Below are 26,131 nucleotides of genomic sequence, written 5' to 3'. Positions count from 1 at the left end.
TAATAGGAGAAGACGAAAAGTCCAAAAAGCGCTCTAATTCTCCCAACAGAGAGGCCAAAGGCCATTCAAACAGCCAAAGATCGGAGATGAGATGGTGGTTAGTGGCAGAGATGCGGAGATCGGACCGAGGTCCCGGAATTTTCTTCAGTACACAGTGGTCCTTCGTTCTAGTCCACGAAAGGAGACCTACCTAGTAACCATGCGGAGTCGAATCCTTCCATTCTAATGGACGAAGGTAACGGATAGGTCTCCATGTATATTTCTGTCGCTCACCGAAGCTGAAGTCCTGTACCTGCAGGAATCCGTCAAATACCCCTTCCTAAGAGAATGATGCTTCGTACCTTGACCTCGATTAGACCTGGACTAGATTTATATCCGGCGACATGCACTTATCTTTGGTCGGGGCCGAACTCTACAAATGCCCAATATGAATCGCCTCGCGGCAATCATGAATGGCGGTGCATGGTCTTTCTCGATGACGCTTCTAACAGCATCTATCATACGGCCGATGTTTCAGAATGTCCTTGTAGTGTTTCAAGATCTTTGCTCCTCACGCCGTCACTTGAGCAGTTCTGAGTCAAAGCAGGGCAGCCAACAGCTGATACCATCCTTTCTTTACCACCACCTTAAAGAGGGTCTACCACGCCTTGCAATTGCCCTCACTGTACGGCTATATCAGAGCAACTACAGCTCATGAATTAGCCGCATTTAGCCGCAGTCATGACTATGCTTCTTACAGAACCCTATCGAATTGTCTCCGTGGACCCCCTGGCCATGAAGACGACTTTCACATTCCCCAGTGACTTTCATGAACATCGGTACCCGCAGAAAGGCTTCACCTCCTCCTTAGGATGGACCTTCTTCGTTCGCTCCTCCGGAACTGCGGATGACCAACGAGAAATAAAAGTGGACTTTGGCTATATCACACCAGACAGTGCCGACTTCCAAGGCTATGCCCTATCCATTTCTGGGAAAATGGCTGTATCTCCGACACGCGCATACTGCCTGGGTCCCACCACGGTGGCGACTCCCCGACCCAAAATGTTCGTTGCCGCCAGGATAGATCCTAGGAAAATGCTCGTCAGACCGGATGCCAATTTGGTGTTCGAATTTACTGTCGCTTTCCTTAGGACTTCGGTGCCTTCTCCCACTGTCTGTACTGTATATCCTGCAAAGGCATCTCGAGTGTTTCACGATGCCATTAAAACTGGGGAGTTCTTTGACATCACCTTCTACTTGTACAATCGACGATCATATGGCGGGAGAGTCAGCGAACGAAAAGCTCTTTTTGGGAGTAAACGTGCTTTGTTCAATATAACGGACAGCCTTGACCGTGGTAATTACCGTTTCTTCGGCCCTAACCATAGCTAGACGCTAAACTTATTTGCAGTCATAATGGAAAATATCGTCGACGAAACCGACGACAGCTTCTCCCCCAACACAGATGAATATGACTATGGCGACGACAGCGATTTGGAAGACGATCCAGAGGAAGATGACTGGTGCGATCTTCTTGAAGATGTGGTCTGCCGAAAATTCTCATCCGATAACCTAGGTGCTCCATAGATCGTTCCAACTTGGACTCGCCGCGTCTTCATAGAATGGGACACGCTTGCGTTTTGAACCACGTTTCATACAGAACGTAAGTACATTCATATTGTCGTTTCTCGGCTCGGGTTAATTCCGGCATAGGTGGAAATGTTTACTTCTTTACCTTCACACGGGCCGTCTGTGCTTCTCGATCCTGAACAGTGTCCGTGAAACCCGGATACACGAATCTGATGACTTCCCTACCTGCTCCCCAAAATCTATGTACCGACTAGCTAATATGGTATATCATCAATCCGTAACGAACTCCTTTCGTACTGACTGATCCCACCCTAGATTAATCACGAACGAATAAAACAACTTTCCCTTGAAAACCTTCGATCCCAGATATCTGTTGAAAATGTCTACGAAGAAGTGTTCTCTGATTTTACTTCGCGGTGCGATGCCTTTCGTTGTTCAGACGTCGTTCGTCATCTGATTGTCTGGTAGGTTTCCAGATGTGTTCGAAATGGAAAGGCAGATCATCCATACATTATGGTTTGATCCTGCGGCACACGAAACGATACAGGAGCAGTTCGCGAATGGGGAGCTCCATCGTGGGCGATCTGAATTCAAGATCATCATAGATGGCATTGGGCCAAGCCTTGTTGGATGCCCTTCTCCTTCGAGTTCTTCGCCGCCCGAGAATGGTCCTATCGAATGGGATGCTCGTTCGTTGTATAGAGAGTATCAGTCACCAGTCGTTTCGAACAGCTCGAGGCCGGCTTGGAGGAGAAGTCTTTAAGTGTTTCGTTTAAACTATTTAATTTGATTTGTCTATTACGGAAGATCCATTCGCACCTTACGCAGTTCCTAAATTATTCTTATACCCTGCATTATGTACAGTGTATTACTTCTGTATAACATATTCTTGGAAGCCGGAAAACCCGGTATGAGCAGCGCCGGTAGTTCATCATATCAAAGACCGGAACGAACTTGCATCTCCTTACCGTTACGACCGTTTTGACTTCAGAGACGAAGTAGGAGTTGGGGGTCCTTAACCCTGCACTCCGAGTACTCAGCGTGCAGCGCCACGCTAATCTCCATCAAACCTACCATTACACAGACGCTCAACTTATCGGATGAACAGGGTTGAACAGGGACCGCACTGAATAAAAGATTGACGGCACTTTTGATATCTATGATGATTCGCCGTGAAACTCGAAGAAAGACCACATACTATCACTTATGTACCTGACGCTATCTAGAGAGATGTTTCGGGAGCGGACAGCCATCACTGCGTAGCAACTCTACAGAGATGTAGACACTGTGCAATTAGAGACCAGTCGTGTATCATCTCACACGAGTATGAGAACACGGACATGTTCCGAGGTAATTAGGAGCGCTAGGATTGAAGGAAGGCATTTCCTGATGTTGGATGGCGATGCCGCCGCAGCGGGATGGAGTTAGAGCCTAGCATTGTTTAAAATCACTTTGTAGTCTCTTCTGCTAGTAAATGAAACTAAGCAGAATGTTGGGTTATGGTTCAAGGGAGTGCCGCACCTATAAATATTTCAGGCCAATTTAAGATATTTGGAGCGAAAAAATTAGCATAAAGATGTAAGGAAGGAAGGCGATTGTCGACGTGATCAAGACGCGACCACTGTGCAGCTCGCGTCTGCGGCGTGGGAACGGAGTCACGAGATCACACTTTTTGGATGCCGACCGCTGCCGACGTCGGACGGGCTCAGCGGAACACTGCGTGCGTCAATTTGAGTACGTTCGGGTTCGCATCATTATTCATTAGGATGTCATGAAACGGCGGCGAACTATTAATTCTCACTTTTCATGCCGCAGGTGCTCAACTTCATGATGTTTAGATGATGCAGGTTCCGCTTGGGTCCGACCGAATCCCTCGCTGTGGCTGGAAAACAGGGTGATCCTAGCGCATTCTTGCCCACTGGTCTGGGCAGCTCGATGTGCTGAGTATAGGATTAGAGGTACTTGAAGAAGGAGCTCAAGTCCCCAAATCCATGGGCTATGTTAAGATACTCCAATCAGACATCTAGCTTTTTCGAATGATCATGCTAACGTTTGAGATTGGCTTCACCGGTAGTGCGAGGAACATGTTTGCGGCTTATTATATGCGCCTTACCGTGATGATTGACCGGGTATGGTGGCAAGACGTTTCATGTTGCGCCACCATCCTCACGATTCAGTTGTTCGAGAACTGCCAAGTTACTGATCAAGGAGGAGAGATTTCATTTTGATGTACTAAGCATACATATTATGGACAGACATAGTGCGTCTACATTTAAGGGGAGTAGAATTCCTCCTCATTGGAAGGAGGCCCGAAGCGGAACAATCTATGAACCCTTCTGAATGAATATTCTCCAAGGTCGAACTTACGCCTCGACAGACGATAATCGGCGTAGTCGATGGATACCTTCAGACAAAGAGCTTGGTCCGTGGGCTTGATACAACGAAATGAAACGACAATCTTCCAAATTGCACCAAAGTCATCGTTACTTGGTTCAAAGGAAATGACGGGCGGGGGAATGGAAAGAAAATCAAGACTGTTCAGACAAGGCCACTCGTGGATATTTTCTAGAATTCGGGTCTGAAAAGTGGAGGTAAGTAGTCAAACATGTATCTGTACATTGGTACCTACGATTATATTGGTTCCGTCCTTGACATCCAGTGTCTCCTGATCGACTTTGACCCGAAGGATCTCAAGACGCTTGCACAGTCTTATATAATTGAGTGATTTATTGTCAAGACACCATCCGCCGGCGTGATCGGGTAGAACGTACAGTTCCACAAGGGTATCAGCATGTCTGGGAAGGATACTATTCCAGAACTGGGAGGAGCCGTTATCGTCTTCCTGTCTCGTGATAAGCATCATGGATCTGGAGCCAGAGTACGACCCGAGGTACTCCAGAAGGGCATCATTCACAATGTCCACAGATACGTCTTCTAGATGAATCATCTCAATCCGTAGAGCGGACCAAAATTCTTCAGCAACGTCGGTGATGAGGATCCGGAGGGAAGTCAAATGGCGAAGGTGCGGTACAATTATTGGAACGTCATGTGTGGGCAATATGAGAGCGCCCTCCAAGGTTAGCTGCTCTACGCGGCTGAGCTTTCCTTTATGAATGCCAGAAAAGACGCTCAGGGCAGGCACGACTCCCTCTTGTTTAGAACAAACCAGCCGTAATCGCGTTAGATTTGGACTGCGGGCTACAAGGGAAGGGACAACATGCAGCATGTGCTCTCCAACAGTGAAGGTGATGCTATCAAGATCATGGAAGTCCAAATATGACGTTCGACCACGGTGAAAATTGATGTCGAGAAGAGAAAGAAGGGGAAGATTGCTCAGAGCGAGCATTATAGCGTTTACTGAATCCGGACTCAGCTCTCCCGGATAAAAGCCAGAGAAACTACAGATTCGAAGATGAGTACGAGTACGTAGAGTGCAGAGGTAACAGTGCTTACTACAATGATTTCAAAGAGGCGAGAGAGGGCATAGCCCTGAGAAGGCGCTTCTCAATCAAACAAATAGCACGGCGCCTTCTGTTCATTATTTTATCCCAAAATCCACCTTTTCCGTAAGGTGGGTTGAAAGACCCATCGATAAAAAGAGTTTTTATGTGCTGAGTCAAGTAAGATGGGGTGCCCAATGCCTCAAGCAATGACATGCATCTCTGGTAATGACGGTCGTCATTGAGATATAGAGATACTGTTTGAAATACTAGAGGAGTGGCCAGACGGCAGAGATTCTTGGAAGTCAACCGCAAATTCTTGTTTTCTTCAAGGCTGAGCTGGAATGAACAGATGGATGAGTGAGGTCCTTCCGTATTACGTTCCCGAAGTACTGTTGCACATACCAGAGAGGCGATTTTGCGTAACAATTCGAAAGGGAGGGAGGAAAACATCATATGGTTGTGGTCAATCAAGCTACACGATGGTAGAGCAACGCCATGGAGATTCTGGGCTACCTTATAAACAAGAATAGGACTGAGGCTATACTCGGCGTTTGGTGACGACTGCGATGATGAAGTTGTGATGAAGCATTGCCGCAGACGCCGCGGCATTGATAGTACCCGAATTGATTCCGGCCCGGCTGACATGCCATCAGGGAGGCCACGTCTACTAGTACTACTGTCAAGCGCAAGTTCTCTTTTTCAATGCTGAAAGAAATGGTAAGACAACTTTTTACCTTTCAACTATTTCAGCGGAAAACATCACCACTCAGACTGTAAATTGCAGTGGCAACGTTAGACAGCCTCGCCGCTCTGTGACCCAGTATCACACCGAATCGGTCTTCGCGGATATCAGAGTCAGAGGAGTTCGTCATAACCTTCATTCATTTTCGTTGCCTCCTGATCACCTCAGCGCATCATTTATCATAGCTATCAGCCATCTGCAGAACATCTCCTACTTAACACGCATGCACGCCACACCCTTCATCCGCTTTGTTACGTAGCCATCCCAGCATTTTCCGGTGTGTCTTCAGCATAGAAAACGCGTTAGGTGCGCCATGCTCTAGGTTATACGTCAGAAATACAAGCAAACTCTTCAGCCCTCTGTTCTTTCACTCTCGAGGAAATGATTCAGAAAATGGGATCTCACGAACACATCGCAGAGTTCTTCCCCTACAAGGCACTGAGTTGCTCAGCTGAGGTGGCATCGCACTCCTCTTGGCTACCTTCCATGCAAGCGTTCTTGATCTCCTTCGAGGAACGTCTCGTTTACATACGACATCATCAACCTTTACCTCGTATATCGAGCCGTCCTACATGAAGCGAGGTGTTCTAAGCTGTGCACCCGAGACGTGGATTATTAAACGATATTTATGACGGTAAAGAAGGATGTAAGGTTCGGATTGCCTTCCTGACTATGGAGCAAAAGATGCGGATTTTATGGGGAGATTTAAATGATCTACATCGTCCAATTGCATACAGGCGCTGTTATGTTCAAATAACACTTGAACAGGTTCAAGTTCATCTTGGTTAACCTCCAGCACTATGGCTCTACTGCACAGGATAACAACTCGGTCACGTTGAAGATAAGGTCCCGGATGCAGCTAGCAATGTTTTTACAATGTTTTTGTTCGCGTGAACACCGTGAATTTAGCTAGAGGGCTAGACGTCAGGATATACAAGGATATGAAGAGGTAAAGTATTCGAAGCTACAAGGGTTTACTAATACTATTGAATAATTGACAGAAGATGTACCTCTGGGATCATGCCTGGCGACCGCCACCTCATCATGGCTCTGGCGATCATGGAGATGGAAACTAACATCGGCAGCAGCGGACGTATGAAAATGGCTTATGTTGAATAGTACCCCAAAGAGATTTTGTTCAGATCGGTCAATCAGACGATTGATTTTACTTTAGCCATTAACCGTGTCTTTACCAATTTGTACCACTTATTGGAACTATATATATGGCCCAACCAGAAGCTCATAATGACGTCGGTTTCATTGGATTCATTCAGGACCCGGTTGACCAACAGTTAGCAGGAAAGAATTCCATAGAAGGTAAGCCAAGGAACCAGTGTCCACCAGAATGCACTTAATAAGAGATGTGGTCACTAAGACTAGTAGTTTACCTGGATGGATCATGCGGCGGTCATTTGGTCAATACCGAAGAATGATGGAAGTCCGGCATCCAATTCCATTCGAAGATGGCGCTTCAAGCCGACTCGGCAGGTGGGCGTTTGGGCGTTCTTCCTTCACGATCTTTATCCCTCGTCAGCGATGCTGCTCTCGGTACCTAGCGAAATCCTGGAAAATATTGCGTTTCAAGTGAGAAAGCATGTTGTAATACCGAAATGAAACTGCTAACAGGCTTTCAGGCAGATAATCGCACACGTCAGCAGCTTCGACGTACGTGCAAATTTCTCAGCGACATCGCCACACCCCTCGCCTTTCAGTCAATCGGCATAGACTTATCCTGGACCCGCCGACCAAATTCAGCTTCCTCGTTTCTTAAATCGCTTAAATCTGGCCCCAAACTAGCGCAATACATCACTCATCTTTCCCTCTATCTGCCCAAAAAATTCCGGTCCAAGCCTTCCCGTTGCGCCAATGCGGCTAGTATTAAGAGGAAAGAGGATAAATTGGATTCCCTGGATACCCTCTTCCTTGAAGCTGTTCCATATATGGTCTCGTTGAGATCGTTGTCGTGAGTTTTGGACTAGATTTTGATGGGCTTCATTGTTGATAATGACCCTTTTGCCTACAGTTGGAGCAGCAGCGGAGACACGGGACCGAGCTATGCTACGCTAATGTTTGAACGGTTTGGAAATCTACCCCTCCTATCCGACCTTGAGATATGCAATTTCGGGGAATGGGATGTACCGTGTTCTCCATTTCACCACATTCGGAATCTCAATTATTACGGACCAGGAAGCGCCCATTTTATTCCTCTTCTCAGCAACAATCCGAACCTGGAAAGTTTAGATGTTTCTGTCTGGCCTTCCAACCCCGAAGAAGGACGGTCAATTTCAGTACTTCTTAGTCTGTTGTCTCCGGGGGGCGAGGAGAATTCTGCGTTCGACCCTTGCGTGCGTGCGTTCAACTGCGTTTGAATGCGTTCGACTCGGATGCGTTTGCGTTCCTTCGATGCGTTCACATGCGTGACCCGATAATAGTTACTGTACCTTCAAGAATAATACTATCATGTGTATTTACATGGCGCACTTACCTACTTTTGATGTATTTCCTGGACATGTATTGGCAGCTTTCTAATATTAGCGATGTACAGGGCCCGGCTTGGCCTGGCTTTCGAAATCATAAGCCCGAGCCCTGAGCCCAAGCCCTACAGGGCTCGGGCTTGGCTCGGGCTCAGGCCAGGGCTTGGGTAGCAGGAAGTGATAGTCATGTTTTGAGTTCCAATAATACACTTTTCAGTTGTCGAGTGCATTATTGACTATAGTCTTGTCTTTGAAGGGGGATGTTTGTGTCGTAAATCTGCTGTTTTACTTACTATATTGAAGAATAACAACTTTCCCAGAAGCCTCAGGTATTGTCGAGTACTTGGTCATGGAAATATTGATTGTCATTTTGCAACCACACATTTCTGAGAGACTGTAGAGCTTCGACAAAATCACCACGTAGTCATTTATAAAGCCCAGTTATAGCGCTACAGCATCTTCTAAAGCCCGGGCCTAAGCCTTGGGCTTGGGCTTTCTGAATCTAAAGCCTGAGCCCGAGCCCTCTTCAAGCCCGACACCAGGGCCCGGCTTTGGAGGGCTTGGCTTGGCCCGGCTTGGCCTGGCTTTCGGGCTTGAGCCAGGCCCTGTACATCGCTACTTTCTATGACTTAGAAACAGTGTGAGACTATCTTGGAAAGTCATAAAGGCGTTGATTTTGTTGTAATATGTCTTAGAACATAATCCTCCTGCTTCAGTATCATTTCGTGTTGAAATAGTTGTGAACCCTTGCATTTTTTGGACTTTTGGTAAACCAAAAAACTTGTAAGTTGTGTGCACCTCTCGAATCGACGCAACTCACTTACGCAACTCAACAATAAGTCACGCATGCGTTAATAAATCGAACGCGAGCGTCATTGTAATAAACGCACGCGTTGCCCAAACTAACGCATGCGTTCGAGACAAAAGGCAAACGAGAACGCAAATGTGACGATGGTTGTGACGGCGTGTCACGTTTGCGTTAGGCTGTGTTGAACTCGAGTTGAACTGTGGTGGCTTCTCCCGTTGCACTTCATATGTGCTCGGCTACATTCTCTAAGCTTAAGAGAGATTCTCCAATGGATTCCTGCTGTATATATCTCAATATAATTTGCGGAAACCTACCAAGATTTAGCTGAGACCCCTTGAACTGGTTCTCTTTCCTCCGATCTGTTTATATTGCTCATACTAATTTCATACCTCTAACATAGTCCAATATCCATGGAAACCCTCGAGGCGTGTCTTCTGGAGGGAAATATCCACATGAGTGATCAGGTGGGTTCACACTTAGCCGGGGAGAGTGTCCTTCTACGGGCTGAGACCTTGTTCCCATCAAATTACGGTGCTGAGATCTTTTACGAGTACGTTATACTGTTACATTCCACCTATTTGATAGCTAAAGTACATAAAAGCATTATTACGCACGAACGCATCTTTGTCGAGTTCGCACACGCAAACGCAAGCGTGACAAACGCATGCGTTTAAACGCAAACGCACGCACGCGAACGCGAACGCAGAATTCACCGTGCCCGTCTCCGGGGGCCTTAAAAACATTCCGATTAAGGGGCACCACATACACAGAACTATACACACACGAAATACCCAGTATCATGCGCCATTTTTATCACCTGGAGCGTCTGTACATGCATATCGCCTTACCTGATGAATTTTGGCACAGATTGCACGATAATGGAATATACTTGGCGTCTCTCTCGTATCTTCAGGACGGTATTTCGAGAGCTCTTCTGTCATATCTCATGTCCTATACAGGACTTTGTGAACTGTCACTTCACATATTCGCTCGCTCGACCACCGATGATCCCCATATCCAAAACCTTCTGCCAAACATCATTGCCTCAAATTCCTGGTGGCTAACAACAGTCCACATCGAGCCCTCCTATAGTGGAGAATGGTGCTTGGACCATCCCATGCTAGATGCCTTGAATCTTTGCAGTAGCCTGGAATCACTGCGTGTATGTGCTGATAAAGCCAGAACCCAAGTAGAAGCAAACAACGTGATTGTAAGTTCCTTGCGTCGTCCCAAGGCCAATAACGATGTCTAATTGTGGGCCTTAGGATAAGACATTAGAGTCTCTCATAATGTCGTGGCCAAATCTCTGGGACCTGCGAATAAATGCGGTGTCTCAATCCTTTGGATTTGATGCGGTGAGGGCGACCGCGGGTCGGATCCATAAGCGCATTTTAGCCTTTCGTTTTGCGCAGCCTCCACAGGAAAGGTCTAGGCTGTATCTGGCATCCGATTTTGCCACTTACTCAATAAAAATCCACGATCAAAAGAACAATATTTGTGCGTTCAAGGTGCGGTATTTGAACTATTACGGGGAAAAGGAATCATGGAGGAAATATAAGTTCTGGAAGCAAACCAATGATGATTGACGTATAAAGATGAACCGATAACTGATGTTTATATATTCATTTTTTGTTCTCGCCACCGGTCTGTCAAAGAATCGGACTTCGTTATTGTGGGACTCTTGGTGCTGAAACTTCGGTTTAAGGGTTTCAGTGTGCTACTATTCAACAGTGCCGACAATAACATGCTCCGGGACGGGACGGGATATCTGGGACAACGTTATGCGCGAATAATTATGGAATGTGTAGCCGTGTTACGCCTACACAACATGTACTCGTAGATTGGTATGCTTGGATATACATAGACACACGGACGAGAATTGATGAAATCAGAAAAAATGAATATTCAATTCGATAAGACGAGGAGAAATTTCAGAGATAATACAGAAGGCAATAGTCCATATCGATTCTATGAATGATATCACCGACTCACAATCAAGCCGTTGTATCTACAAAAAGGTCAGCAAGGAGACAACGAATTTTAAGATTAGTATTCACATCCGTGTGTCACTTCTTTATATCCCTGTTCACCTTAAGCTTGAAATATAGCATCCACTGGTCCACCGGTCTGATCCAGTCCGGCGCAGGTGCCTGATGCATTTCCATACACATTGAGCCATGTTTTTCGTCTGCAAAGAACAGTATCATATAACCAGACTTGATGGAGCGTTCGCACATTTCGATCTGCGAAACATGATTAGGATGGAACGAATGAAGGGCTGGCAATACATACATTTGCTGGACGCATGGAAAACATCTTCTCGAGCTTCTTCCGGTCAAACGCGACGACAGTCTTCAAAACTACGGTTGATGCATCATTTGGGCTATCTGGATTCTGGTCCAATTCGAAGTAGGCGACGTGGGTTGCCATGAGCGAATGCTCGGGTCCCTTGAATATCTCAAGAACATGATATGCCTATCAAAAAGGTATTTAGAAGAGCAATAATTAAATATTAAAGAACTCACAGCAAATTCGACAGCACTATCATGCTTCCGATACCACTCCGTCAAGGTTCTGGGATCGTAATACACCTGCCCAGCCAAACGTGCCTTTTCTTCCCTCTCCTTTAGTTGAGCTCTTGCAGTTTTTCGCTCCTTACACATTGATTTGTGTTGAGGCCAGTGCGCTCTGCTATGGAATGAGCAAAGTGGTAACAAGACACAACCACGAAAAGATTACTTTTGACATTGCTGACTGTGGATACAATTGAGGAAACAGAACGCGTCAGATAACTTGTTTACGCACCTGCAGTAATACGTAGTTGAGCAGCCCGCACAGCGAGAATACTGCTTTTCGCCGGCACTTGGGCAATTAAGACATGCCCCGCAAGCATGGTGCAATGGCCCCTTATCCGGAATAACACGATTGATTTCTTCACGAGACAGAATGACGGGACTACCGGTACTATTTGCAATGACTATAGAACCAGGAGATAGCTTTGTCCGGTCAATCTGAGTGAGTGAGCGCATTTAGCTAAAGCCCGCGGCAATGACAGGGTTCGAATATACTGACCGTCATCGACGTCCCGGTTATAACCTGACCATCTCTCCCGCGTATCGGATTACCATCTTTGTCCGTAAGGGCGTGATGTTTGAGATTGTCGATGGCACTCATTCGTAGTGGTGGACGAGAGCAAGTTTGACTTTCCTTTTTCGAAATGAAAACAGGGGCTTTCTAACTACAAAAATTGAGACAGAATAAGTTAGTAGATGTTACACGTTAATCATCGCTGGAATCATCGGATCACCTCCATAACTAGTATTTCCTCCATCATCTTTCAAAACTTCAAACTCGAAAGCTTGAATATCGTTCTTTCGATCATGGTATTTTATCGAATATGTGGCGAAGTCTGGTGAAAAGAGCAATTTAGGCCTTTTGGGCGGTAGCGGCGAGAAACGAAAGGACAAAATGTACTGATGGATTTGATTTGCGGCGGTTCTCACTGCATCCAAAGGATTGAGACGCCGCGTATATTTGCGAGTCCCGGAGACTCTAATGTTCTATCCTACGAGGAGAATCAGTCGTCGGAGCGATTCAGAGCGAAAGTTCACAAAGTCCGAAATAGGACATGAGATATGACAGCAGGGCACTCCCAATACGGAAATCATGATATGAGAGAGACGCCAAATGTACATCCTCATCGCGCAATCTGTCCCAAAATTCATGGGGTATGGAAATCTGCACATCCAGATTCTCCAGATGACGTAAATGGTGCATGATACTGGGAATTTCGTCTGCATACCGTGTGATATATGCGTTGTCACGTATCTTTAATGTTTTGACGGTGTTGTAGGTTCCCGGGGGGAACGAGCTAGAAAGGACTGAAATTGACTCTCCTTCCTCGAAGCTGGAATGCCAGACAGAAAGATATAAGCCGTCTATGTCCGAGTTGTTGCTGAGAAGAGTAATAGAATTGGTGCTTCCTGGTCCTCGATAGTTGAGATTCCGAATGCGGCGGAATGGGGCACACGGTATGTCCCAGGCGCTGAAACCGTATATCCTTAGGTCGGACAGGAGGGGTAGTTTTGCGAACTGTTCGAACATCGGCTTAGCGCCGCCAGGTTCTGAATCCACCTGACTATTCCAGTTGAGGGAAAATGAGTTCTCATCAATACCCATCAAGCTCGTCACCGCGGCATCAAACTCACATAAACTCTCTTAAGTCTTAACGATACCATGGATGGAATGGCTTGGAGGAAGAGGGCATCTAAAGAGTCCAATATGTCCTCTTTATTCTTGATAGCAGCCTCATTGGAGAGGGAAGGGTTTGTAAGAACTCGCGGTTCACAGGTAAGCACAAAGGAACTAATGTTCACGGCAATCGCGCTAGCGATGCCCTACTAACTACACAGCTTTTATACTACCAGAATACGTAGAATGTACTAGAATAGATGAGTAATGTATCACCAATAAAATGAGTAAGCGTCCCGGGGAATATGGGGAGAACGAGCGAGAATATTCATGCAAGCTCGCTCTTCTAAAAATAGCAATCCATATTCTAACAGGGTTAGGCTGGGAATTTTTTGGCAGACAGAGGGAAACGCGAGTGATGTATTGCGCGAGTTTAGGGCCAGATTTAAGTGAATTCAGAAATAGGATAACTGTGATAGTACGGCGTGTCCAGGACATATCTATGTAGATTGACTGGAAGACGAGCGGCGTGGCGATGTCGCTGAGAAGTCTGCATGTACGTCGAATCTGCCGACGCGTTCGATCATCTGCCTGGAACCTTATTAGCAGTTTCTTTCCGGAATCCGGGTCATAGGTGGCTCTTACTTCAAAGACAATCTTGTACAAGATTTCGTTGGGTACTGAGAGCGGCATCACAGACGACAGACAAGGATCGCAAGCGAGGCTTGAGTGAAAGGCCCTCGGCGTCGCCCGATTCAGGGATCGGCTGTGCTGCCGCTTGTTCCGATAATTCGGCAAAAAGCGGCATCTTCAGTTACAGCCGATCTCTCACCTTGATGGTTGACGACACTGCGCGAGTTTCGTGCCCTCGAAAATATTTTATTTATGTATTATCAATGGTGAGTACAGTTTGTAAACTCTAAGTATTGTCATGTTAGGACTAGATATCAACAATACAGGTCGGAGACAAGCCTGAGTTGAGCCTGAGATGATTTGGAGATGATGATAACACAAATGACTGAATTTGGGATACTTAGTATAACATGCACCGATGCCCATTCCTCCAAACCTTGTCCATCACCTTATGCCTGAAGCAATAAACTTGCAGACCGACCACGTTCACCTAATAGTTGCCATGTATCATTGGACGTAACTGGTACTCCTTGGGCCCCACTATAAACAGCGTCGCTGAAGGACCAAGGGGAGAGGGTGGGGTAGGGCTACGCGAAGGCGTAGGGAGATATGAAGACGTTGCCACGGTGCTGAAAACGGGACTGGCTGAGGGATTCGAAGACTCACCCAGCGAGCTAGGGGTCGGGGTGCCGATCGATGTGGTAGATGAAAGCCATTGTTGGGTAGTAGCAGGGGGCGTAGGCGACGGTGACAGTATGGCACCGCTGGGTCTGGGGTTGATGACGAGGGTATGTTGGTGTCCTTGGCGTGGCTTGGGGACCAGACTGTGACCTCGCTTGTTCCGACTGAAATCCCCAGGATCTGCCGTCGCGAAATCACCGTCGGGCTCACGGCAGATCTTGTCCTTACTAGGAAATAAGGGTAAGCAGGGCGATTAGGCAGAAGTAAAGAGGAGAAAAGACTCACTGTCGACGATATATATGTGCGTTTAGGTTGGATAATTGCAAGGTCATTGTCGGGCAATGAGGACATTTGAACATCCTGCAGAAAAATAATTAACGTTATATCTCGGTAAGGAAAAGAGGAGACGTACCTTTTCTCTTGCTCCTCTTTCGACATATGGAGTACCTTGTGGCGCTTCAAGTCGCATTTCTTTGTGAACGACTTGACGCACTCATCGCAGGGATATCGGCGGCTGGAGGAGGCGACAGTCTACATAAAAAAATGCATGAGCCATTACAAAAAAGGAATCAGAAAGAAATCTCTACTCACAACCATACTTTCAGCGGGTCAAGCGTATAGTGGGGGGGGGAAAGGTTGAGAACAAGTTGAAGAACGACTTTGCTCGCCCAAAGCGATGGCTTAAATTCAAGACGGTAGCCTAATTTAGATCTGTCCAGCATTGGGCGCACTATCAGGGTTGGACTTTGCTAGAAGCGCGGAAACGGGGCCTCGCTGTTCAAAAAATGGTGATTATTTCCAAGTCTGGGAATGACCCGCCGTCTTGTCTTCAAATAAAGCGATTAAAAATTCCGTGACAGAACGAAATACAATGACTTTTGAGATCGTGAGGCTGAAAAGGGTCTCTGTGAAGCGAGGTATATGAAAATAAGAGCAAAGTAACCTTGGAAAATCAGATAGTCAGTCTGTGGCGCCCGCTTCTTGTCCAAGGCGTGCTTCGAAAGATAGGTGTAGAGAGTGGCCGGAGCCGTCACAGCCTCGAGAACCAGCCAGGGCCTTGCGTAAAAGACATCCGGATTTGGGAGACAAAAGAAGACACGAAACTCCAAATCCGTCACTCGGGCCTGAAATTCGAGGGTTATTTCATCTGCAACCAACGGTGAGGCGTTATTTACCGGGGATATTGTAACAAGGAAATTTTAGCGTCGCGTGTTTTACGACATAGGCCACGATCTGAGTACGAGATCTATGGCTGGATCGGTAACACCCGTGTCTGACACTTCAGGGTCAGATGTAGGAAGCAGAAAACGTCTAAAGTACAAAGTATCCAAGGTTTAGCTATCCAATGATCAGTACAAGCTCATATCAGACCTGGGTGTTGCTGGGCCGCACATCTAGCACACCGTTCCGGAGATACGAGTCGACCGTTCACGCAGAAGTAGTCCATATCTACGGGGAGTTTTTACCTATATATTTTGTTTTGTATCTTCTGTCACGGAGGAGAACAGACCGGGATTTCGGGCTGAAGTGGACGAAATGTCCCTGAGTCATGCCACAGGCATGCCAGTGATGCTGTAATAATTATCCGAGGAGGGGACACAAGCTTGATGCAGTATTTTAGAGCATAACTGCTTTCGATATTAACAAGAAAAACTTAACAACGTCGCGTCATCGACGCGTAGCATTGAGAAGATGGTAGAGTAATTTAAAACGATCCCAACGCCATCACGTGATCGATCCGCGTCTCGTAGCACGTGATCACACGCCTCTTTCTTCTTTTCCACGATGTTACCTGTGCTCCGGGTTCGACTCAACGTTGAAATCCTTTACCGCTTCCTTTTCTGTCACTCCACGATGGCAAGCTTCAGTTGATTCACCAGATGGGTAACTATTAATAGCTCTCTGGAGCTCAAATTCAAGTCGCATTGCTGATTTCTTTTACGCCGCGGAAGCAGCATGGAGTTCGTCAAATCCATTTTCTGGTTTCCAGTGCTTAATTTTTAATTTTCAGGATTAATCTTCAAGGACTGTGGCGACATACAGAGGAAAAACCTATTTCATTTGAGCCCTGGATCTGGCATCATATTTTTGACGAAGTATCATTGTGGGGAACTGTGTCGAGGGAAAGGGTGACGACTCAAAAATAGTTGAGTCGTTTACATGCCCGACGATGCGCTACGGGTCTAGGACTATCATTGTCGAATTGAGGACCGACTGACTGACTGTGAGCTTTAGACGCGAAACTTAGCTTTTCCAGGCACCAAGGAAGCAGTTTTGCGGTTATCGTTTTCTTTCTTCAATACAAACCTCTGCAAGGGATATCCCCTGGTATATGAGCGTAACCTGTGATTCTCCCTTCGTACGTCACCTCTACACGTCATACACATTATATTGACTAAAAGATCCCTATTCTATAGTCGTGGAACAATTAGCCATAAGAATCACTTTCATCATATTCAAGTATGCCAGATGAACGAAGGTCTTGACGGCGCTTCGACTATTGTATTGAAGTCCATTGGTTCACGCAACGATATAGGCCTTTGACGCACCTGACCCGACCATCGTGGACTGGGAATTCATCGATATGCTCTCTAAATAGTATTTCTCCGAAGTTCTCCTCAACTGTGTAGATTACTCCCTTTCGGTCGTTGCGGGAGCTGAGGTAATGATGCCGAAATTCAGGCACTTTCTCAGTGCCTTCACGTATGCTCACGCAGCTTCTTCAGCGGAGATACTCGCGCTTCCGATTATCGCTGTATCTCTTTACGCCACGGGATCAATCATGATTCTCCCTTTAACAAGTCATGACTCCTTGCCTAAGATGCAGCCAGCATGGCGCCCCGGACCATCTCGCTGATTCTTCTCCTCACTGCTGTTGGTCATGTCTGTGGTCGTGTCCCCAAGCCTCCAGGAATCCCGATGGTGGACGTTGAATCGGATTTTGGATCATCCCGTCGTACTCTGAACGCAAGGGCCTTGCCACCTTATAACACAACCTACTACTTTGATCAGCTCATTGACCACAACGATCCGTCGAAGGGAACGTTCCAGCAACGCTACTGGCACACGGCGGAACACTACCAAGAAGGTCTGCTCCTCATCTTGATTAGCGTTCGCCATTAACCATTTTGCCTAGGTGGCCCTATCATTTTCATGAATGCGGGAGAGGTCAACGCAGCTCGTACGTTTATTTGCCACGATACACTTCAGCATTCTGATCACTCTTCGCAGCTTACTACGGTTATGTTACGAACAGTACCATCAACGGCGTCATCGCACAGAAGTACGGAGGCGCCGCAATTGTTCTCGAACATCGCTTCTTTGGCGAGAGTAATCCTTACCCGAACCTCAATGTAGACAGCTTTCAGTATCATACGATAGCTCAGTCTATCGAGGACAACGTCTATTTCGCCAGGAACGTTGTTCTTCCGCAGGATAACGGAGGTAGTGTCGGCCCGGACAAGGCACCGTGGATAATCATTGGAGGAAGCTACCCAGGTATGTATGGGAATGAATCCCTCGCTTTAGTCCATCTGACTGATGAATTCTGTAGGCGCGCTAGTCAGCTGGACTATGGCCGCGTACGTCCTAATCTCCTGAGCAGGTACCATAACTGATTGCATCTTCAACACAGACATCCAGATGTATTTTGGATAGGATATTCCTCATCGGGTGTCGTTCAAGTTCAGATGTACGTCTCCAAGTTTCTCTTCGCTCAACCGCCGACCGACCCACACACCATCAGCGATTTCTGGCAATACTACGAGCCCATCAGGGAGAACATGCCCAAGAACTGTTCCGCTGACGTCGAAGCCGTTATCGCCCATGTAGACGAGGTTTTCTTCGGATCTAACACTACGGCACAACGGGAGCTTCAGGAACTGTTCGGCTTTTCGACGGATTTGGAGGTCGCCCAGGCCCTGTACGTTTCGTCAATTTGTGTATTTTTGTCTCTTGATGTGATGCCCCTTGTAGTAAGATGGGATTTGTGGGCATGGCAGGATATGCAGCCCAATACTGGCAGCTGGTGCCGCCTTCTATGAGTTCTGTGATGCATTAGGAAGTCAGGGGTAACGTTACCGCTTCCGAAAATGGCTGGGGGCTGGATAATGCGCTCAAGGCATGGGGGACGCATTTCACTGCGTCGAGTTCGTCTGAGAAAACTGGTAAGTGGCGTGAAATTTCCCTATCAGGCCATACTCATAATGAATTAGATTGCGGGGAAAACGCGCAAGTCTCTCTACTTTCAATTGAATTTGATTGACTAATCGAATTTATCGTAGTGATTGCGTCGGCAGCGTCATTCATTTACCTCCCTCTCCCGCAGGTATTCCTCTTAGCCGAGAGATCCCCCGTCCTCGAGAATTAAATGCCAGGGATGACTATCCGGTTGACGACGCGTACCGTTCATGGTTCTGGATGATGTACGTACAAGTCCTACCTTCATACATCGTTCTTTTGTTGAGGAAACTGTAGATGCAATGAAATCGGATTCTCACTGGTAAGCCCCGGCCTATCATTTCATCCTTGGCCTGCGAACATCGTCGCCATTTAGGACGGCCCGCCTATCGGACAAGGGGAAATAGTTTCTCGCTTAAACGTCTGGGAGGATAACATGGCAAGTGCCTGGATCTCACGCTCGACCACACTCTGATATCATCACAGCGCGATTGCGTGACCACATATCCCGAAGCGTTCTCAGAGTACCCCATTCCAAACGTGAGCAGGACAAACACGCTTTACGGTGGATGGAGCGTCAACAATACTCGGTTATTCTTTGCGAATGGTAAACGTACGTGTGTGACCTCGATCATGAACCAATCCCTCACTGAAACCACGCCGTAGGGGACACATGGCGCGAAGCTACGGTTTCAGCGGTTAATAGCACTGCCGTGAGTACAGAGACCCAGCCCATCAGGATATCGAATGGCTTTCACGCCTCGGACTTGGTGATGCGGCTGGCGGCGCCTGATCCCACGATTGTCGCGGTGCAGGACGCGTTTATCGCGTACGTGGAATCGTGGTTGAAGGATTTCGTTCCGTCGTAGGCGGTTGACGGAGAGAATCACAATATAATGCCACTTTTAGGATGCCTCTTCCTCCCTGCCCTACCTTGTTACGCCTCGAAATACGCGGGGTTGGTCGAAGCACGCCTATTTATATTATCAGCTAAATGCATTTCCTCGTGTTGTTATCCAATAGGTTACAGAAGCTAACTTGTAAAAGCGCGAGGCGACTACAGTTAGCTGATGAAGGGCAAGGTTAGGGTTACAGCGGCAACTCTAGTTTATGAGCTTAACTACAGCCGACTGCCATCGCACAAGGAGAATGTTTTTCCTATTGTCACCCTGAAGATATAACACCTCATGTAAAGTCTACCCTACCACAGGCGAAGTCCTCCAAAGTCCTACCCATCCATCTCAAACTGAACAACCCTAACCGGCGAAGGCGTAGTCCCAGAACTCGATTCCTGGTATAGAACCGCCAACGTCCCCCTCCCACTACTCACCAACGCCCCTCTATCAATTGTCACCTCACCAAACGCGTCCAGACCCTGTGCCGACCCATTATACACCATTGCCCAATCTGTCCAGCCGCTAGCCTTGCTCGCCGACACGACACGCACGTACGGTAGCACCACGTACACGTTATCCGAGGCGTCGATAGCAATTTGGGAACGTCCAACTGCGTCCAAGGAGAAGGGTATCTCATTTTTTATGAATGTGCCGTTTGCGGCTTGGTAGATGTGGAATGGGTAGCCGTGGGCTATACGGTCGGTTTCGTAGTCTGTAACGCATTGGGTGAAGCGACCTGCGGTGGTTTGAATTAGAGATAGTTGCGTACAAGGTGAGCAAAGAGCGTACCTGGAACATAAGATATAATGACATGTATCAACCCTTGAGAATCGACGTCCTGTGATTCTTGGTTCATCAAACCATGATTGGCGTCTAACGAATCGATGACGATCCCGCTAGAGCTCACGTTCACCGGTGAACTCCCAGATGTACCGACCTGGGTCCTCGCAGCATTGAACCAGGTTCTGCCTGGACAACATACCATCAATTTCATCCGTCAGAAGAGAATAGCGGAAAAGAAGCTTACCCTTGTCATCAGAATAAAAGAACGTCGTGTCGTGGTTCGTCAACCCTCCGCTGCTGCATGAAACACTTCCACTATTCTCCCTCCACGTCCCGGCGATATAGAGGCGACTCCCTTTATACGTCACCCCATGGATATATAGGTTCCTTGCACTGCTTGTCCCGCCGTTATCTGCCGTATACGTCCCCGAACCACTTGCCCATAGTCCAACGTTTGTCCAGGTTCCATTCGCATACTCTGCGAGCTGCGTGTTCCCATTACCCGAAACCCCAGATCGATAGACGAACTGAAGCAGATTATCCGGGGTGATGATAAACTGCGGGTAAGTAACCGTGCTGCCCACATTTAGACTCCCTATCGTGTTGGTGATGGTGCCGAACAGACTCGCTGTCCAGCTCACGCTCGAACCCGCAACGCCCGAAGAGGATTTCGTGTAGTACACTGCGGTGCTGTGACAATCCATAGCAACGTGGATCGCCCCGTCTGCAGGGGATATACCCAGTGCAACGACGTTGTGGCTATCACTGGTGCTGAGGGTATGTGGAAGCGTCAGAGTTTGCCAGCTCCCGCCAGACGTGGTTCGCCGTCCAAGTATGACAGATTTGTTAGAGGTGTACCAACCGGCATACTGGTATCCCTCGTATGTGAGCAGCCCTGAAAGCTGGAACGAGTTGACGTTCACTAGACCATCGTAGGAGACGAAGTAGATCCCGGAAGAGTCGAGGAGAGTGTTGGAGAGGAGAGAGATTCCAGGTGTCGCGTGTGAGGTGGCGAAAAGGAGACAAAGTAGAAAGAAGGGAAGCATTGTGGCTTGCTAACGTTTGAATATGGACCGAGAATTTATAGTAATACGCAGCGAATAGAATGTCTTGTGATCTCGGAAAATTGTGAGCATCGCAGGAATTTCCGACCCACGAGGGTGCAGATGAGCATCTGACGGTCCGAGTTTTGCAGGCATCGGCTCCGTACGACCGTCCCATCTGATGGACTAATATTAACAATGATGTCAGAGTCGACGGTGGAGAACCAAGGATCGTCCGGTACTATAGAGCACGCGATTTAGTCAAGGTTGAATCGTAAAGGAGGAGTTTACGAACATGAAGCCATATAGATAGGCAAGTCCAGAGTCCAGTACTGGGAGGTGATGCGAATGGGAAGATATATGCGCTTTTGCGACACTTCGAGAGCATTCTGCACCAATTTGGCTCTGCATGGGCAGCTACTAAGAACAAAAGTGAGTATTTCGGGAACAGCAGATGTTGAAAGTGTCAGACCAAAAAAAGAAAGCGGACATATGCGCCGAAAATGCATAGTAATCTCCGTCTTGATTGTGGGAAGCCCAGTCTGTCCATCGTTACAACTACCAGGGAATGCATTGAGAGGCGTTGTTGGGTGATCAGTGCCGCAGGATCGTCGACGAGCCAATTGAACTTGAAGCTGGATGAAGCAATTCACGCGTAATAGGCGATATAGGGCTCGGCTCCGTACGTATATGCAGCAAAATGGGCTGTCGACGGAGAAGGATCAGTAAGGAAATCATTGCTGTGAAAGTAACGTACTCTATATTCCTTGCCGGCGTTCTTCACATTGCACACATAGGTCCTCCCTCGAGCCTCTAGCCGCCGATAGGGGCCTTCTGCTCAACCACGAATAAGTTACGTGGAATATCATCGGTATTACACCCCAGTATCGTCAACGGTCTCATCGGCGGCGGTCACAGCATCTAGATGGAGGCTCAGAATGTTTCTCCGCCGTTATCCATGGGAGTCTGGATGCGGTTGTTAGTCGGATTCAACTCAGCAGGCAGCGACTACGCACCTGGTGTACCATTGCCAGACGTAATAATCCTGATAGAAAGTCCGCGAGATTTTAGTCAAGAAAAGATGACGCTGGCACGGTATCACTAACGGTGGTGGTGGTGAAAGGTGAAGTCGCTCGATTGGCAAAACGTTGACAAATAATTGGCGGTCCGACGGCCCGCATCTTCCTCTCCAACCAAACCCTACAAAACTTTTGGACCTAATCAGTAGTCTCTCGGAGACTCAGAGATTCAAACAACCTGCTTTCCTCGTATCTCCTCATTTCTAGAATTGCGAAGGAACCAGGCCACTGGTCGAGTCGGTATCGTGGTACTGTCTTATCGCGAATCTTCAGATCCATTCCCCGGTGTAGGTCGTGTAGGTCACTCCTTGATTGCGAGATACCATTGATATTGAATTCCATTGCTTAGACCCATTAGCTGGGAAGTCGATCCCATTTCTGGGCCCCGGATTGATGATCCTTCCTTCTGTGCCATGATAGTTCCTGCACCGTTCCTTGCGTTCTGAACGCTAAAATGTCGCATCTGATTGGGAGGAGCTAGAAAGGGAGAGCTTCTCTCCTTAATGGCTATGACCTGTACGCGTTCATTCCATTCCTATGACACCGTTTCCAGTGTAACAGGTTTGACAGGCTGTTTTCTCAACAGCTGTCTCCACTCACTCCTCCGCCGTGCGCAGTACCTTACCGCAACTATTCTTTGCCCCTTCAGGCGGGCCTCATCTTAACCTGCAGCGGATCCCTTGGCTGCAGTCGTTTATCTCTGTGGACGCGTGGGTCCGATCAGGGAATGATCATTCCTTGTGGTTCTTTCAATGTTGTCTTCGCCTTGAGGTACGCACCTATCATACCACCAGCCACCAGTACTTGCGCTTAACGCATGCTTTAACAGCCCATACTTATCGGGTTTGTATCTAACAGGAGATGACTGGGTGCACACCTGTTGATAGCCATCCGAAATCGAAGCGCTATCTTTTACACCTGTACTTAGAGCGGCGTTCATCAAGGGACACGCAATGGACTTATACGGGGTCATACAATATGGGAATATTTTCTATCCCCCGACCACTAGCGCCAGGCCCATGTCCCCCAAATCATCTTCAAACCCGGCTAGCAGACTGCCCACACTTATTTTTGGTACGCGAGCAATTCACTTCTTATCTCGCACTCTAGCTTGATTTAGTAGAGAATTGTATGATGCACCGCCACAGACTACAGGAATTTAATGATCCGCCGAGGCTCTGATAACGAAAGCCAGCGAGCACAAGCTTCTCGTATTTAAAGCACACGGCCATCATTTTACGTCCATTCCTTCCCCCCTCCCCACCTTCTCCTTCCCAGCTATGTCTACCAATTCTCGAGAGGCCAAGGCCTCTGAATACGGCACCGAGAAAGATGTCGAAGTTGTGGCATACACCACGACCGAAGACCACGATATCATCGACTTTGAGGAAAAGAAGGATCTCAAGTATACTTCCTTCAACTCCTTCGCGCTCTGCTGTTGATATGTTTTCTGCAGACGGGGTCTAGGACAAAGACATATCCAGTAAGTCGCTTGACAACTATTACGATATAATCCTTATCTCTCTCTTCTAGAATGATAGCGCTTGCTGGGACGATAGGAACAGGTCTGTTCCTGGGCTCCGGTAAAGCTATAGCTCGTGGTGGTCCAGTGGGCGCACTACTAGGTATACAGCTCCTACCTCTCCTACGTATCACTAACCAACACTTGCCCAGGCTACGCCTTCGTGGGTGTCCTCGTATCATGCGTCGTATTCTGCCAAGCCGAGTTAGCGGCTCTCGTCCCTCTCTCTGGTGCCATCGTCCGTCACGCAGAGTACTTCTTCGACCCAGCCCTATCCTTCGCAATGGGCTGGAATTACGTGTATTCAAACTGTGTCAGTCTCCCGGCAGAGATCACAGCTGGGGCTGTCCTCATACAATTCTGGTCCTCCATCAGCAACGGGCTGTGGATCACCATCCTTGGCATCCTGCTCATCATCTCGAACTTGCTCTTTGTTCGTGTATACGGTGAATTGGAATTCGGCTTCGCAATTCTAAAAATTATGCTGGTGGTGGGGTTGATCATCATGGTATGTAATGCGCCCGCTGATAAGGAATAAATGGGGACGCTGATCCTGTCGTCTCCAGGGTCTTGTCATTGACTTAGGTACTTATTCTTAACCTCAATTGAATTCTTCAATCATCTCACCCGTCCCTCTAGGTGGCTGGTCCCGACCATCACAGATACGGTTTCCAATACTGGCGAAATCCCGTACGTCCCTTTTTTCCTACCAAGAAACTCACACCAATCCATTGCCCCAGGGCCCATTCGTCCAATATCTCAACATCGAAGGCTCCCTCGGCCGCTTCCTCGGCTTCTGGACCACCTTCTCCAACGCCGCCTACTCCTACTCCGGCATCGAAACCGTCGCCAACGCCGCCGCCGAGACCCAAAACCCCCGGCGAAACATCCCCCTCGCCGCCAAACGCGTCTTCTGGCGCGTCCTCATCTTCTACGTCCTCGGGATCCTCATCGTCGGCCTCATCGTTCCCTCCAACGACCCAAACCTCCTCGGAGGCTCAGGGAACGCCTCTCAATCCCCATTCGTCATCGCCGCGACGCGAGCGGGGATCTCTGTCGTTCCGCATATCATTAATGCCATTGTCCTGACATCCGCTTGGTCTGCGGGGAATTCTATCATGCTAAACGGATCGCGGAACTTATACGGTATCGCACGAGAAGGACATGCACCGAAGATTTTTCTCCGTGTTAATAGGTTTGGTGTGCCGTATGTGGCTGTGAGCTTCTTGGCAGCGTTCATGGCTTTGGCGTACATGACGCTGCAGGATAGTGCCTCTACCGTCTTTCAATGGTTCCAGGTATGTCTCATACGAGCTCGCTTTTGTTATGAGGCTCATTTTTGTTAAACAGGATCTCGTGTCTGCTGCTGCGATCGTGCACTGTGAGTCGCGTTACCTTAGCTTCTAGCTTTCGATTCATCTGACACTATAATATTCTAGGGATCATCATATGCCTCGTCTACCTTCGCTTCTACTACGGCATGAAGAAACAAGGTATCTCCAGAGACGAACTCCCATGGAAGTCACCCTTCCAGCCATACGCCGCCTGGCTCGGCTTCTTCGCCTTCTGCCTCATCCTCCTCACCGGAGGATACTCCGTCTTCATCCACAATAAATGGGAGACGGAAACATTCTTCTCAGCCTACTTCAACATTCCCTCTCATCTTCGCGCTTTACTTTAGCTACAAGTTTATCACAAAGTCCAAGCTGGTACCGTTAGATGAGATGCCGATTCGTAAATACATCGAGATTGCGAACCAAAATCCTGAACCTCCTGCGAAGCCTGTGAAGGGCTTGAAGAGGTTTAACTTGCTATGGAGCTGATCGGGCCTGCTTTCGTGTTTTTCTAGTACGGTCTCAAGGATTTTTATGATAATTCTATTTACGCCAATTGTATAATGGTCAATATCGAGTTTGTAGTTGACACTGTAATCTCTCTGTATGCGATCAAGCACTCGTACTTAGCGCTAGCTTGAGAACTGCAAATTCTCCTGGCCTGCCACCTGCCCCCTTCACCTGAACGCTGAGCATTTATCGTGTAGATTTCTTAAAAATAGTACTAAAAGAAGGGACTCAAGGAAAGAGTACC

General features: G+C 47.7%; 10 protein-coding genes across 10 annotated transcripts; 5 read left to right on the top strand and 5 right to left on the bottom strand.

Annotated features, from left to right (window-relative positions):
* The first annotated feature begins 489 nt into the window (after positions 1–489).
* Positions 490–2,478, top strand: EV420DRAFT_1171328 (uncharacterized protein). Its single transcript, XM_060466198.1, has 6 exons — positions 490–1,336; positions 1,391–1,502; positions 1,556–1,642; positions 1,693–1,831; positions 1,885–1,985; positions 2,038–2,478. Exons 1-6 carry the CDS (start codon positions 721–723, stop codon positions 2,330–2,332), a joined length of 1,350 nt encoding a protein of 449 aa, XP_060323313.1. The 5' UTR covers positions 490–720; the 3' UTR covers positions 2,333–2,478.
* A 1,291-nt stretch (positions 2,479–3,769) lies between these two features.
* EV420DRAFT_1583665 (uncharacterized protein) lies at positions 3,770–5,592 on the bottom strand. Its single transcript, XM_060474744.1, has 3 exons — positions 5,415–5,592; positions 5,023–5,348; positions 3,770–4,967 (listed from the first exon to the last, which is right to left on the bottom strand). The coding sequence occupies exons 1-3, from the start codon at positions 5,463–5,465 to the stop codon at positions 4,169–4,171; spliced, it is 1,176 nt and encodes a 391-aa protein (XP_060323312.1). The 5' UTR covers positions 5,466–5,592; the 3' UTR covers positions 3,770–4,168.
* Positions 5,593–8,055: 2,463 nt separating this feature from the next.
* Positions 8,056–8,930, top strand: EV420DRAFT_1583655 (uncharacterized protein; the record flags this gene model as incomplete). Its single annotated transcript, XM_060474743.1, has 3 exons — positions 8,056–8,148; positions 8,203–8,265; positions 8,862–8,930. Coding segments are annotated over 3 exons (225 nt in total), but the record flags the coding sequence as incomplete, so codon positions are not given.
* Positions 8,931–9,446: 516 nt separating this feature from the next.
* On the top strand, positions 9,447–10,622 carry EV420DRAFT_1486274 (uncharacterized protein; the record flags this gene model as incomplete). Its single annotated transcript, XM_060470370.1, has 4 exons — positions 9,447–9,586; positions 9,904–9,953; positions 9,996–10,246; positions 10,302–10,622. 4 exons carry the CDS (start codon positions 9,447–9,449, stop codon positions 10,620–10,622), a joined length of 762 nt encoding a protein of 253 aa, XP_060323310.1.
* Positions 10,623–10,928: 306 nt separating this feature from the next.
* EV420DRAFT_1316130 (uncharacterized protein) lies at positions 10,929–12,223 on the bottom strand. Its single transcript, XM_060468678.1, has 7 exons — positions 12,109–12,223; positions 11,842–12,047; positions 11,776–11,790; positions 11,562–11,724; positions 11,329–11,511; positions 11,094–11,279; positions 10,929–11,044 (listed from the first exon to the last, which is right to left on the bottom strand). The coding sequence occupies exons 1-6, from the start codon at positions 12,208–12,210 to the stop codon at positions 11,103–11,105; spliced, it is 846 nt and encodes a 281-aa protein (XP_060323309.1). The 5' UTR covers positions 12,211–12,223; the 3' UTR covers positions 10,929–11,044; positions 11,094–11,102.
* A 2,127-nt stretch (positions 12,224–14,350) lies between these two features.
* EV420DRAFT_1733771 (uncharacterized protein) lies at positions 14,351–15,138 on the bottom strand (the record flags this gene model as incomplete). Its single annotated transcript, XM_060479970.1, has 5 exons — positions 14,351–14,505; positions 14,527–14,768; positions 14,827–14,901; positions 14,954–15,072; positions 15,133–15,138. The coding sequence occupies 5 exons, from the start codon at positions 15,136–15,138 to the stop codon at positions 14,351–14,353; spliced, it is 597 nt and encodes a 198-aa protein (XP_060323308.1).
* A 2,235-nt stretch (positions 15,139–17,373) lies between these two features.
* EV420DRAFT_1650876 (peptidase S28) lies at positions 17,374–19,589 on the top strand (the record flags this gene model as incomplete). The annotated part of the gene is made up of 12 exons (XM_060478511.1): positions 17,374–17,629; positions 17,678–17,722; positions 17,773–18,039; positions 18,095–18,122; positions 18,176–18,463; positions 18,517–18,568; positions 18,602–18,707; positions 18,869–18,965; positions 19,018–19,042; positions 19,097–19,141; positions 19,207–19,333; positions 19,387–19,589. 12 exons carry the CDS (start codon positions 17,374–17,376, stop codon positions 19,587–19,589), a joined length of 1,539 nt encoding a protein of 512 aa, XP_060323307.1.
* Positions 19,590–19,948: 359 nt separating this feature from the next.
* Positions 19,949–21,445, bottom strand: EV420DRAFT_1631690 (uncharacterized protein; the record flags this gene model as incomplete). The annotated part of the gene is made up of 3 exons (XM_060476166.1): positions 19,949–20,352; positions 20,406–20,585; positions 20,644–21,445. The coding sequence occupies 3 exons, from the start codon at positions 21,443–21,445 to the stop codon at positions 19,949–19,951; spliced, it is 1,386 nt and encodes a 461-aa protein (XP_060323306.1).
* A 100-nt stretch (positions 21,446–21,545) lies between these two features.
* EV420DRAFT_1171238 (uncharacterized protein) lies at positions 21,546–22,204 on the bottom strand. The gene is made up of 4 exons (XM_060466197.1): positions 22,200–22,204; positions 21,915–22,147; positions 21,738–21,859; positions 21,546–21,683 (listed from the first exon to the last, which is right to left on the bottom strand). The coding sequence occupies exons 2-4, from the start codon at positions 22,014–22,016 to the stop codon at positions 21,647–21,649; spliced, it is 261 nt and encodes an 86-aa protein (XP_060323305.1). The 5' UTR covers positions 22,017–22,147; positions 22,200–22,204; the 3' UTR covers positions 21,546–21,646.
* Positions 22,205–23,695: 1,491 nt separating this feature from the next.
* EV420DRAFT_1583638 (amino acid permease/ SLC12A domain-containing protein) lies at positions 23,696–26,053 on the top strand. Its single transcript, XM_060474742.1, has 9 exons — positions 23,696–23,926; positions 23,978–24,004; positions 24,055–24,146; positions 24,196–24,551; positions 24,610–24,615; positions 24,683–24,733; positions 24,784–25,345; positions 25,483–25,640; positions 25,684–26,053. Exons 1-9 carry the CDS (start codon positions 23,802–23,804, stop codon positions 25,864–25,866), a joined length of 1,560 nt encoding a protein of 519 aa, XP_060323304.1. The 5' UTR covers positions 23,696–23,801; the 3' UTR covers positions 25,867–26,053.
* The last annotated feature ends 78 nt before the right edge of the window (positions 26,054–26,131 follow it).

Source organism: Desarmillaria tabescens (assembly GCF_030435595.1).
Source record: "Desarmillaria tabescens strain CCBAS 213 chromosome Unknown EV420scaffold_84, whole genome shotgun sequence".
Classification (NCBI taxonomy): domain Eukaryota; kingdom Fungi; phylum Basidiomycota; class Agaricomycetes; order Agaricales; family Physalacriaceae; genus Desarmillaria; species Desarmillaria tabescens.
Note: the sequence above shows the minus strand (reverse complement) of the source record. Positions and strands in the feature narration are given on the sequence as shown.